Consider the following 13,576-nt stretch of genomic DNA (forward strand, 5'->3'; position numbering starts at 1 on the left):
CTGTCAAGTTCGCTTTTTGGTTGTGTAGGGATGGCTCTCCTCCCTCAAATTTCGACTTCATAAGAGGCTAGATTTGGAGATCCAAAATTCATGAGCGCTTTAAGTTGCATCTATGGAGAATAGCTGCAAATGTTTTGCCTACCAAGGAGGTAATAAGTATGTTTAATGAAAATATGGATGGAAGTTGCCCTTTGTGTAATTCAGCTTTGGAAACTTCCCTTCATCTGTTCACGGTATGCCCGTTTGCAAAATCCTTATGGTTCCGAAGCCATTGGGGCATGAGGATTGACTTATTGGCTTTTGGGTTGACATCTGATTTTGTCAACTTCCTCTTGTCCCCCCCTTTTTTGGTTAATCAATGTTTGGGTCAAAAGGAGGAATTTTTGTTGTATGGTGCCATCCTTTGTGACATGGTATTGAAACAGAGAAATCATTTCCTATTTGGAGACGGCTCTCTAAATGTTGATGGGGTGTCTACGAAGATCTCATGTCTCTTCTCTGAACATAATATTCCTAAGGGCTCTACCACTTATTAGCAGGTTCTTTCCTCTATTCAGACTTGGATCCCTCCCCCAGGTGTGTCTTTTAAAATTAATGTCGATGCTGCTGTGGGGCCTCGCTTCTCTTCTATAGCCTCAGTGGCGAGAGACTGGAGAGGGGAGTTGGTATTTGCCGGTACAATGAAAGTGAATACCACCCTTCCTCTCTTGGCGGAAGCGAAGGCTATTAAGTGGGCTCTCTCTTTAGCTCCTACTAATGATTGCATTATTGTGGAATCGGATTGCCAATACTATGTGCATCTTCTCAATGACTTGGCCGAGCGCCACCCCCCCCCCCCCCCCCCCCCCCCTTGGAGGTTCTGGTCCTTGTGCTCTGAATTGAGGTTGTTTTTGTCTGTCTCAGATAAGGTTTTTGTGAAGTGGGTGCCTAGGCAGTGTAATGCAGCAGCCCACACTTTAGCAAAATGGTCTCTTTCTTGTAATTTCTTTGGTCCTTTTGATTTTGGGAATTGCCCTGCTTGTTTCTCTTCCATCATTTTGGAAGAGTCCAGGAGGGCCTTGTAGCTCTATTTTTCCCTTCTTTAATAAAGTTCCTGGTTCAAAAAAAAAAAAAAAAAAACCATGCTGCCCGAAACTACAACATGTGGTAGGCCTTGCCTTTCCTCAAAACTTTCGAAGTCTATAACTTTTTAATATTTGAACTTATTTGTACAAGGTGAAATCTCCAAATACTTGCGTTGTGTTACTGTAAACTTACCATGTTGAGCTACTAGTTCTTACCATCACCATTCACCTTTACTTAGCACCCACCTGTTTCCATAGCTCATTTACTACTTGTTCCACTACCTAAACTAAATTAGGCACCTTTAATCTAAGAAGCTTGGTCCTCAGTTGCTTTATGAGTCAATTACATCTATTTCCTTACCGAAGCAATTTAGTTGACTTTATTTCAATTTTTTACTAGCACGAGCTAGCAAGGAAGACACCCAAGCTTCTTCCTCTTCTTTTTTCATTAGAATTGGTTCATTTTAAAAGAAGGGATAGTTGCCTTGCGTGGTGAACCTAGTTCATACAACGTACGACCAAAAGGGTTATACACGCATAAAAGCTACCATCACTAGAGCTATCTTGTAATAATTGGTCAGATGAGAGGTCACACGATTCTTCTTTCCTATTGATTTTCTCCAGTCCCATATGCAATGATAATTGGAATATGTGGAAATTTTGAAAGCTACAAAACCAACAGCTCTGCACCAGAACATCATCCAGAAGAATGTGAGCTCGTATATACTCCATGATATCTATAAATTATCATCAAGACAAGAGACCTGTCATGAGAGAAATGAAATGAATTTGATTCTCCATCAGAAGTATTATGATCAATTGACATTACTCCTTCGGCTGGTGCTCTACACCACTGAAATTTTGAGCAATAAATTGCCTCACCATGCACAGCCAAAACCATGGGAGTCATTGATTGAATATACAGAGCTGAGGGTATGTGGGACGAGAATTAAAGTTGACCTAAAGGTGATCATCAAAAAAAGTTGACCCCAAGGTCCAAGGCCTAACCTATATATGCAATATATGATGAGGGGCCTGGAAATTGAAGGCTCTTACCAGATTGCTCAGTCTTGAAAAGTGTTTAAAGTGAACCCCAATCCATCTAGATGTAGACTTGTGTGTGCGTGAAAAAAATTCTAATCTCTTCTTGAATTCTGCCTAAAAGATGGTATAGTGATTATAAAATGTAAAATTAACAACTTTCAGGAAAAAACTGCAGCTATTTAATCATCAGTCACATTCATTGAGACCGCAACATGAAAATTCTGTTAGCATCCCACAATACTCTCATTACCCCAAATTTTATTTCAGCCTCATTGAATGAGGTGCCTGTGGCTTGAGATGGATATGGAAGTTTTGCCGCTCTCTCAGCCTTAAGCTCGTTTATATCCACAACGCAAGTCTCTAATTCCTCCAGACTCCGTCCATACCAATTACCATCCACCTGATGCACCTTTCCCTTACCGATCTCCTCTCCATGCATATCGACAACAACAACATACTGACCCGGCCTGCATTGAACAAATTCTGCTGGGCCAATATCAACAAAATCTGCCATGGCAGTATCAGAGTTCTCACCACTCCGGCCGATTCTCAACATGCTTTGAGTATCTCTTCTCTCATTCAATGGGACATTAGCATCTTCACCTGGAACTGAGTTACAGGACACTGGTCCTGGTCCATCTTGCTTGTCTGGAAGGGCATTATCAACATCTGATGTTGCACGTACATCTTTAGCTGTCCGGGCCAACCTGGCTTTTCGATTATTCAGCCTGTTGATAAAGCATAAAACATTTATATACATATATAAGTTTCAGAGACACAAAACTTTCAAAATAACATGAAAAGGCGCCAGGCTACAGCCTGATGCAATATAAAAAGTACATTGCAGATTTGCAGTGCAAATAGTATGTTCATTCAATGTAATGCATATATCAATAAATCAGACAAACAAATATATTTTAGAGTTCAATTATCACCAAATAAATTATGAAACTCAATTGACTAGATGGTTGATGTCAAAGATTGAAAGGAATTGCAGGAAGGTCCAATAAAATAGAAGCTAAAATTAGTCATTTGAATTGTCTTTGGGTGAGAGAAAAGTTGGATGGCCTCCCTAGGAACCCAGTATCCACATGTAAATTTTCCAAATAACTAATGGTGCCACAAATATTCAGCACTAGCACAAACATCTAGCCCAACCTCCACTGATGCAGTGCCTATAGTGCTTCAAAGTTCTAAGACCCTTAAAGACAAACAATCTTCTCCAGTGCCTTCTTTTGTACAGACAATGAAAGGAATCAATTAACAGTCTTACAAGTGATTTTTCCCTGAACCAGGCTCTTAAAGAAGAGAAGGAACAAGAGACAGAGGAAACAGTCCACACAACATTGGGAAACACCATTCAACTAATAACCTAAATAATTAATCTACTTTTCATTCTCTGGGCTTGGAAGAAAAGGTACTGTTACTAAGCAACTATCTAGAAGAAAAATCAAACTTTCAATATCAACTGTTAGGCTTGCCCTCCACTCCACCCTTGTGCCGCATGTGAATTGAAGAAAACAAGATCGCCCCTTTTCACTTGCCACATAGCTTCTCAATACCAATCACTCTTATTTCCAAGGAAAAACCTATTAGTGCTTTTAACACAATATAATGTGGGAAAATCATAAGTAGAAGATATAGATATTAAATGTTCAATTACTTGGCCAAATAACAAAAGAGATTAAATGTTCAAATGAAAAACAAAATATACTGAAAGGATCTAAAATGCCAACGAATGCAGTATAACCATGACAATGGCTTGTACAACTAGACTCTCATAAAATTTGCTATTAGGCAAATAACTAACTTCTGAATACACCTCCTTCTCAAAATTCTTAAGTACCGGGAGATCCTAGGCACGATTCTTTGAACCATTGCTAAAAACCAAAATATCCTTGCACCTAGAGTAAGAGAAATATTCTACACCCAGAGTTTACTTTTATTCTTCTTTAATTCCATCTTTTAAAGTTCACCTTTGCACACCATGCCCATGATTACTTATATCTTGTAAAAGGCTTTAAAAAAGAAACCCCTAGGGGTTGGCTCAAGTGGTCAGGGCCTTAGGCTTGGTGGTATGCACCCTCCAAGTCTAAGGTTCGAATCCCCTTGGGTGCAAACAATTTCTATGGGCCATGCTCCATTGGCAAAGCCGATGACCTACCTGATCCTTATGATGTGGGCACATTACATGGGTCCAGGGTTTAACCGGGTAAAAAGACATGATGCTCTACATGGTCTCCAGGGTTCATCGTCATCAAAAAAGACTTGCAAAGAGAATTTCAATCTTCAATAATTTTTTTAAATTTCCTATATAAAAAAGGGCTTGCAACAAGAAGGTTAGGACCTAAGGACTACTAGACTCAACTTAGAAATCTAGATGGTGAGAATTTTTGGATCATGTGATTCTACTCTTGGATGGCACAAGTGCAACCCTTTGTTCACTGAAACAATGGTAAGAGTATGCTTTTAAGAGCAGCTGATTCAGATTGTCAAATCCTGGATCTTGAGCTTCATACATGCCCTTCTATATTCCATTACACCTGGATCAATCAAGCCAAAGGTAGTAGATAATGAAAAAAGATAAAAATCCAAATTGATATCTTAATCTGCAATGTTTGTGCTTTTCATAGGCGATGTTCCTTTTCTGGAACAAAGTTAATAAGAGACACTACAGCTCCTCAGATTTCAAGCTGTAAGTGTACTCATTAAAGTAACCAGCATTTTTTTTCCAGTTATTTACTGTTTGAAATCCAAGAAGTTGTAGGAAATGATAAAATCTAATAAGAATCAGCCGGAGCCCCAACCTGTTATCTTGAATATCAAAAGGAGGATTAATTGAAACATCCAAAAGAAAAGAGTTATGAAACCACTGGTGTGTGCTAATGTGAACAGATGAGGCTTACTGACCAATTTTTAAGCTGCGAAGGCGTAACTTCAGAACCCTGGAAAACACAATGGAAAATCTTAGTGAAGAAATGAGTTATTGTCTACAAACAGAATTAACTAACATAATTATCAAATTATGAGGGGCACTTGACGTACATGAAGACTTAATTTATCAGCCCAGGATTGTATAGAAGCTGCATTTCGCTGCATATCAGGTTCATCCAAGAGGGCCCTCTCTATTAGCATCACCTGTTTATCATTCATTATAGTTCGCTTCCGTTTTTTCCGCTGCTTTTCTTCACACTGATCCATTGTAACCTTTTCATCCTCAGGATTTCCTCCAAACCCACTCTCTTTGATGTGCTTGTTTGACTTTGAAAACTCACCATTTTCCATTTGATGAACAGCATTCTTTCCTCTTGAAGAGCTTGTATCTGAACCGCTTGTTTCAACATTCTGAACATCTGTGTTGATGCCTCCCAAACCTCCAGATGCACCCCTACCAGAGAGACCTCTATTTTCCCCCCTATTTACATCATCACCTTGATCGATATGATCACTTTTGACATATATCTGCTCCACTTCTTGAAAAGCAGAATTCTCCGACATTTCCTCCTTCAAGGTACCTCTTCTTTTATTAGATATTGGATGATCTTTTCTCAGTAAAGGTGATGAGTATCCCCCAGTACTCTGAGCCTCCTACCAGGAATCAAACTGTACTTCTCAGGTTACCATGTTGAGAAAAAGCTATATCACCAATTCACCATTGGAAAACTCAAAAAGCCAATTTAATAATTGGCTGGTTTATGTTGTTTCATAAGACAATTAGCTTTAACTAAAATGACACCTCCTCCTCTCGTAAGAGTGTAAGAGTAAGAAAGACGGTGAGGTCATTGGTTCACAACCCATGAGGTGCATTTGTAGTTATCAATGAGAAAAAGGTTGTTTCAAATTTAAGACATAATGTTAATGACTGTAATAATATAAATATATATATATATATCTCACTTTGTGCTTAATAACATTTTTATTAACTTAAGCTAAGTTTGGCAACTCAATGACTCTCCTATATTCATTTTTTATAGCCACTAAGAAAGTCTTCTACTATAATTCTCTCCAGGTAATTTAAATATCAAATAAAATTGTTTGGCCAAAATTCAATTCACATTCCATGTCAGCCAAATAAAGTGACCATCAACTGTGAGTTACATGAAAATAATCCCAGACATTCACCTGATGATTTTCACTGAGGTTGAGTTTGGAAAACTTATCCCAAGATGTTGACTCCTCAAATTTGTTATCCTTGAATTTGCTCCAGCAGCATGGTTTAAACACATTGAATATTTATACAGGAAAAAAAAAAAAAAAAAGCAAAAGAAAACTGATATAGTAAATAATAACTGCATAAATATATAATTAATTACTGTGAGGACAAAAAATTTACTTGGGCTCGATTTTCTCCTAATTCACCAGAAGTAATTAGTGACTGCAACTGGTCAAAGAAAACCCTGCAACAAAAGTTTGTAGAACAAAATTAACTAGGATTCAAGCAAACCCCGGAAGTCAAACAGGATAATTTTTTTGGTTTTTTTTTTTTTTGGGGGGATAAACAGAAGATGCTTGTGCTGTATTTGTACACACATGTTCACTTTAAACAGTATATATAAGATAAAAATATAAAGAGGCAATCATATATATAATGAAAATGTTGGGGCAGTTCCTCCCCCTCATCATTTGCAAGTGGATCCGTACAAAAATGAAAATATATATATTATGTTGGGGCAGTCCCTCATTTGCTGGTGGAAGCCATTAAGAAATGAAAACAAAACTGTTAAATTGCCAATTCTCTCAACGGCTTAAGCTAATAGGCTTAAGCTTTTAGAAAATGATAAATTTAACCATTTAACCATAATTCTAACACTCCCTTTCACGTGTTGGCCTAAACTTTAGTGGGCCCAACACATGGAATTTTTACATTTTAAATGGAAAGTAGAGTAAAGCCAAGGATCAAACTCAAGATCTCCTGCTCTGTTACCATGTTAAATTACCAATTCTCCTAAAAGCTTAAACTATTTGAAAATAATGAATTTAATCATTTAACCACAATTCTAACAAAAACAGGAGCTTAACTCATGGTAACATGAAAGCTTATCCACTATATCTTGGAAGCATTAACAGGAAAGTGATAAGGTTTTGGGTCGCTATGGGTGGCAAACTATATAGAGGAGAGAAAGTTTGAGAGGCCATTTTCCTTTTTCCTTTTACCACTTAAGAAACGTATTTCGTAGGAAGATCAGGTAGTAATTTGGACACCAATTACCATTAAAATTTATGAGCTTATTATGCATCAAAAACCATAATTCTACTGTTTCTAGTCGGTGATTTGCTCCCTTCCCATGTCTTTTTTTATTGTTATTTTTAAGCACCCAATTTTGGTTTCAGTAGGTGAAATTTACAAGTATCATTATTATTATTAGTATTGGATTAGGAGTAAGATAGATGAAATGGATAAACATATCAAGATTATTGTATGATCATAGAATACCTATTACATTAAAGGGAAAATTTTATAATATTATTATAAGACCATCTTTGGTACTGAATTTTGGACTATTAAGAAGTAACATGTTCAAAGAATGAGGTTTAGTTGATAAGTTTTGGGTGAGGCAAAAAATGGTTTATGGAAAATGAAAGTATAAACCAATTTCCACCATAAGTACATTTATTTTATAGTCAATTGGAAAACAATTTTTGGTTGACCAACTTTTCCATCGTCCCAAACACCCATAAATGCGTAAAATATTTTCTGGAAATCAATTTCCGCCAAACAAACACAACTTAGTGCTGAATTGCTAAAGATCCTACATCAAAATTGGTTATAGTATCAAAGCTCATTCAAGATTCCATCCTATATTAGTTTGGTATAAGAGTAGGTTTTGCCATGATGTTTCCACATTATGGGAGATCCTTTTTTTTTTTTTTTTTTGATAAGCACATTATGAGATATCCTATAGAAGTGAATTGTCTTGGCAAGATGGTAAAATGCCTTTGTTTTGGATAGAAAAATTCTAGACTCGGTTTTTATTGCTAATGAGTGCTTACATAGCAGACTCAAAGCAAGTGTACTAGGGGTGTTATGCAAGTTTGATGTGGAGAAAACTTTTGACCATGTAAGTTGGGATTTTCTTATGTTTATGTTGCAGTGATGTGAGTTTTTTGAGACATGGAGAAAGTGGATTTTGTTTTGTATCTCCACAGCAAGGTTCTCCATCTTGATCAATGGTAGCCTTAAGGATTTCTTTGGGAGTTCATGCTGGGCATATTTCTAGCTTCATTGTTGGTACCATGGCCAACACTCCCTTAATGGTGTACCATCTTCTTTTTGCGGATGACACTCTAATTTTTTGCGATGCCATTCCTAGCCAGTAGCTAAATTGCGAGAGATTTTATCTTTGTTTGAAGCGGTGTCTGGGTTGAAGATTAATATGGCTAAGTTAGAGTTGTTTCCAGTTGGGGAGGTGTCCAACATGGACGAGCTTGTGGCTTTGTTGGGTTGTCGAAAGTCCTCGCTGCCAATGAAATATTTGGGGCTTCCTTTGGGTGTTACATTCAAGGAAAGGACAATTTGGAACCCTATTCTTGAGAAACTTGTTTCTCAACGAAGATTAACAGGTTAGAAGAGAATATATTTATCAAAGGGAGGTGTTGGAACCCAATAGTGTTAGTCTTTGGAGAACCATAAGACAAAGCTGGCCAACTTTCTCTAAATTCCTCCATTTTGATGTAGGAGTTGGTACTAGAGTAAAATTTTGGAATGATTTGTGGTGTGGTGATTGTATCCTCAAAAAGGTCTTCTCGAAACTTTATTGCATTAGTCGTAATAAGGAGTTCTCTATAGTGGAAGTCATGCATTTTCCTAATCAGATGCTGCATTGGGATATTCTTTTCTCTGGAGCAATTCAAGATTGGGAGTTGGAACCTTTGTCTGTCTTCATGGATCTAATATATTCTATGCCTCTTACGGGTGAAGGACATGACAAACTTTGTTGGAAGTCAGGAAAGAGTATGGGTTTTAAGGTGCGTGAATACTATTTCTCCCTTTCCTCGACTTTTGGCATTCCTTTTCCGTGGAAGCCTGTGTGGCGTTCAAATATTCCTTGTAGGGTAGCTTTCTTTTCTTGGACTGCAACCTTAGGAAAGATTTTGACTTTAGACAACTTATGGAATAGAGGTGCTGCTGTTGTGGATTGGTGCTACATGTGCAAAAGGAGTGGGGAGTCCATGAATCATCTTCTTCTTCATTGTCCTCTTGCTTTTGAGTTATGGACAATGGTGTGGAATTTGTTTGGTCTTCTATGGGTTATGTCACAGAGTGTTACTAATTTATTCTCAGCTTGGCATGGTCCTTTTGGCAAACATCAAAATATGGCTTTATAGAGGGCTATGCCACATTGTGTGTTGTGGTGTCTTTGGCAGGAATGAAATGTGAGATGCTTTGAGAGAAATGAATAGTATATCTTCGATATTAAATCTCTACTTCTTCACTCTATTCTGGATTGGAGTACTACTTTCAACTCATTTCCTTGTTTAAACTTATTAGATATGTTAGAGCTTTGTAATTTGATAGTTTGATGTACTGTTACTCAAGTAAACCACCAATGCACCTTGGTATTTCCTCTCTCTTTCTTCTTCTTCTTCTTCTTCTTTATTTATTTATTTATTTATTTTAATCAATAAACTTTCCTTACTTATCCAAAAAAATAGATGGTAGGACGTTTCTTGGTCCTTGGAGAAGAAATTCTTCAACGACTCAACATTCTATTCTTGATCATTTGTATATATGCTTGAGCAAGTTCATATGCGCGTGATTCATTATGCCAAGTAAATATAAGGATTTATTTATTATGTCTAGAGTTGTAGAAGGAGTATCTATTGTTCGAGTCAGGAGTAGGCCGAGGAACGAAATTAAAAAAGTGATGTCTCATGCGAATTTAGAAGATCTTGAAGATGCTATAGAAAAAGCTATTCTTTTTTTTTTTTTTTGATAGGTAATATAAGAACTATTATTAATAAATAAAAGATGAATAATACAAGATGTTCATGATGATAAACAATAAGAAACAGAAGAAACAAACAGCCAAACAAAGAAGAGGGAAATCAAATAGAAAATCTAAGGGAAGACAAAAACTCTGGAAGAGACGAAGACTCAGTCAAACCCCAACAACGAGACCACTCAAAAAGACTACTAAGGCTTAAAACCTTCAACTCATCCAACGTCTTCTCCTTGTTCTCAAAGGAGCGACGATTTCGTTCCAACCAAACAGTCCACATTATGCACCCTGGAATCAAATTCCAAATATTCGAGTTGTGCTTCCCGAGCCACTGATGCCAACAAGACAACAATCCCACCACTGATCCTGGCATAACCCAATGAATACCATAAGCCTGAAGCATGAAGGTCCATAAGGTATGAGTAACAGGACAGTGAAGGAGGAGATGGTCAACTGACTCCCCATCACAACAACACATACAACACCAATTTGTCAAAATGTGACCCCTAAGCATGAGATTATCCAACGTGAGAATCTGATCGTGAGCAGCTGTCCACAAGAAGAAGGCCACTCGCTTAGGAATCTTAGGTTTCCAAACACCCTTCCAAGGAAACTGAGAGTTCGACTTACCCTGAATTGCATGGTAATACGATCGGGTGTCAAACTTACCATTACCTTTGAGCCGCCAACAAAGAGAATCCCTCCTATCCCCTCGTGGAATACGCGATTGGATAAACTGAAGTAAGGAAAAAGATGCAGCAAGTTCCCAATCTTCGAAAGCTCTGTGAAAGCTTAAATCCCACACTCTAATAGTGCCTCCTTCCAGAAGCCACAAAACCTCAGAGATGCAAGCATCATTGGCAGTTGAACACACAAAGAGTTCAGGGTATAGATCTTTTAGGGTATTATCCCCAATCCACCTATCATGCCAGAAGCGGATACGGGTGCCATCACCCGCTACAAAAGACAAATGCTTAGAAAAACTCTCCCATCCTTCCTGAATGCTTCTCCAAAGGCCACATCCATGAGTCCTCCTGCACACTTTCGTACACCACCCCCCTTGACGCTCACCATCTTTTGTGGAGATAACTCTCCGCCAAAGATGGGTAACTTCATGTCCAAAACGCCACAACCATTTCCCTAATAAAGCTTGATTAAACAACGCCACACTTCTTATCCCCAAACCCCCCAATTCAACCGGTAAACACACCTTTTCCCAAGCCACCTAAGGGTATTTGAAGTTCCCTTCAAAAGACCCCCAAAGAAAATTCCTCTGAATACTTTCCATTCTAGCAGCCACTGCTTTAGGAATAGTGAAGAGAGATAAATAGTACGTAGGAAGGCTAGAGAGAGTACTCTTAAGTAAAGTGAGTCTACCACCCTTAGATAAATAAAGTCGCTTCCACCCTGAAAGTTTCTTCTCCATCTTCTCCAAGATAGGATTCCAAATCGAAGCAGTCTGAAAAGAAGTTCCCAAAGGCATCCCCAAGTATTTCATAGGCAAACTCCCCACTCTACAATGCAGAATACTAGCCAGTGCAACTAGATTATTCACCTCCCCAACAGGGACAATCTCACTTTTCCCAACATTGACCTTCAATCCTGTAAAAGCCTGAAAACAAGACAACGCCAACCTTATAGCCAGCAGCTGGTCCCTAGAGGCATCACAAAATAAGATAGTGTCGTCTGCAAATAACAAATGGGAAATCCGCACACCAATAGAATTTACAGCTCCCACATGAAAACCCCGAATAAGGTTATTCTCCTCTATCTTCTTCAGAATTCTGCTTAAAACCTCCATTATCAAGAGAAACAAAAACGGGGATAACGGGTCTCCTTGTCTCAACCCACGGGAGCTTCCAAAAAAGCCTTCAGGAGATCCATTTACTAGGACTGAAAATCGGACAGAAGTAACACAAGCCTTAATTCACCCCCTCCATTTCAGCCCAAATCCCATTTGGTCCAACAGATAAAACAGAGTCTCCCAGTTTACATGGTCATAGGCTTTTTCAATATCAAGCTTGCAAACCACTCCCGGAATCCGGCTCTTTAGCCTACTATCTAGACACTCATTTGCAATGAGCACTGAATCCAAAATTTGCCTTCCACCAACAAACGAATTTTGATTCTCAAAGATAAGGTTATCCAACACCACCCTCAACCTGTTAGCCAACACCTTGGACAGCAACTTGTACACACTGCCCACCAAATTGATAGAGCGGAAGTCCTTAATGTTGACAGCATTACCCTTCTTAGGAATTAAAGTGAGAAATGAAGCATTCATAGACCGTTCAAACACAGAGTGCCGATGAAAATACTCAAAAAAAATCCATGACATCCTTTTCCACAACACTCCAACATTTATGAAAGAAAGCTATGGTGAAACCATCCGAACCAGGGGCTTTATCACCTCCATCTCCCTTAAGACTTGGAGGACTTCCTCCTTCGTGAATTCCTTCTCTAAAAACAGCCTCTCCTCCTCTTCAATACAAGCAAAATCTAATCCATCCATAGTAGGGCGCCCCAAATCAGTTTCCTCAAACAACCTTTGATAGAAAAGAACTAACTGAGAGCGCACATCCGACTCATCCTCATAAAGAACGCCATCCACCTCGATCCTCTTAATAAGATTAGCATTTCTATGAGAGTTTGCTAATCTATGAAAGAAACGAGTATTATTATCTCCCTCCTTCACAAATAATGCCCGAGATTTTTGTCTCCAAGAAATTTCCTCAAAAGAAGCCAACTATTTTATGTCTCTTTTGAGTTGAGTACGACGAATCTGATCCTCATGCGATAGACCCAGCAACTCCTCTTTCGCATCTAAACCCATCAGTTCAGATAGCAACTTTTTCTTTCTAAAAGACAAGTCACCAAACTCCTCCTTGTTCCATTTTTTTAAATCTACTTTCAAAGCCTTCAATTTTTAAGCCAAAATAAAACCTGGTAAACTCTCAAACCTGTATCCATTCCACCAATGCTGAACTCTATCAACAAAACCCTCAACTTTCAACCACATATTTTCAAATTTAAAGGCACTTCGGCCACAACGAACAACACCAGCTTCCAACAAGAGAGGGCAGTGATCTGAAATAACACGAGGAAGCACTCTTTGGTATACATTCTCAAAATGTTCCTCCCAATCTAGAGAAACCAAGGCCCTGTCAATTCTTGACATAGAGGGAAGACCAGAATCTCTAAACCAAGTGAAGGAAGCCCCCTCTAAAGGTAAATCAACTAAAGAATTACTCTCTATAAAGTCCGAGAAAGCAAACATGGCCAGGCTAAACGACTCACAGCCAAGCCTTTCACTTGGGTACCTAATGATGTTGAAATCACCAACTAAGCACCATGCCATGGGCCATCTGGCACGCACTTGAGTCAACTCCTCCCACAAAGAAGCCCGCTGACCATCATCATTGGGGCCATACATACTTGTACAAGCCCAAACAAAGTCATCCACCACACCTCTCAATAAGACATTGACAGAAAACTATCCTACAATAACATCCAATTTTTCAAAAATCC

General features: G+C 38.5%; 1 protein-coding gene across 5 annotated transcripts in view; it reads right to left on the reverse strand.

Moving 5' to 3' along the window:
• Positions 1–2,208: 2,208 nt before the first annotated feature.
• Positions 2,209–13,576, reverse strand: part of LOC126732342 (nodulin homeobox-like) — a 28,006-nt gene continuing 16,638 nt past the window's right edge. For 3 of the 5 annotated variants that reach the window (XM_050435130.1, XM_050435121.1, XM_050435156.1), the window contains 5 exons: positions 6,442–6,505; positions 6,231–6,299; positions 5,154–5,696; positions 5,019–5,053; positions 2,209–2,836 (listed from right to left, as the gene is read on the reverse strand). In XM_050435130.1, coding sequence (XP_050291087.1) covers positions 2,305–2,836; positions 5,019–5,053; positions 5,154–5,696; positions 6,231–6,299; positions 6,442–6,505 — 1,243 coding nt within the window. In that variant the 3' untranslated portion in view covers positions 2,209–2,304. The remainder of the gene's footprint in view (positions 2,837–5,018; positions 5,054–5,153; positions 5,697–6,230; positions 6,300–6,441; positions 6,506–13,576) is intronic. The other 2 variants (XM_050435147.1, XM_050435139.1) reach the window with 1 other exon arrangement.

This window comes from Quercus robur, chromosome 1, assembly GCF_932294415.1.
Source record: "Quercus robur chromosome 1, dhQueRobu3.1, whole genome shotgun sequence".
Classification (NCBI taxonomy): Eukaryota; Viridiplantae; Streptophyta; class Magnoliopsida; order Fagales; family Fagaceae; genus Quercus; species Quercus robur.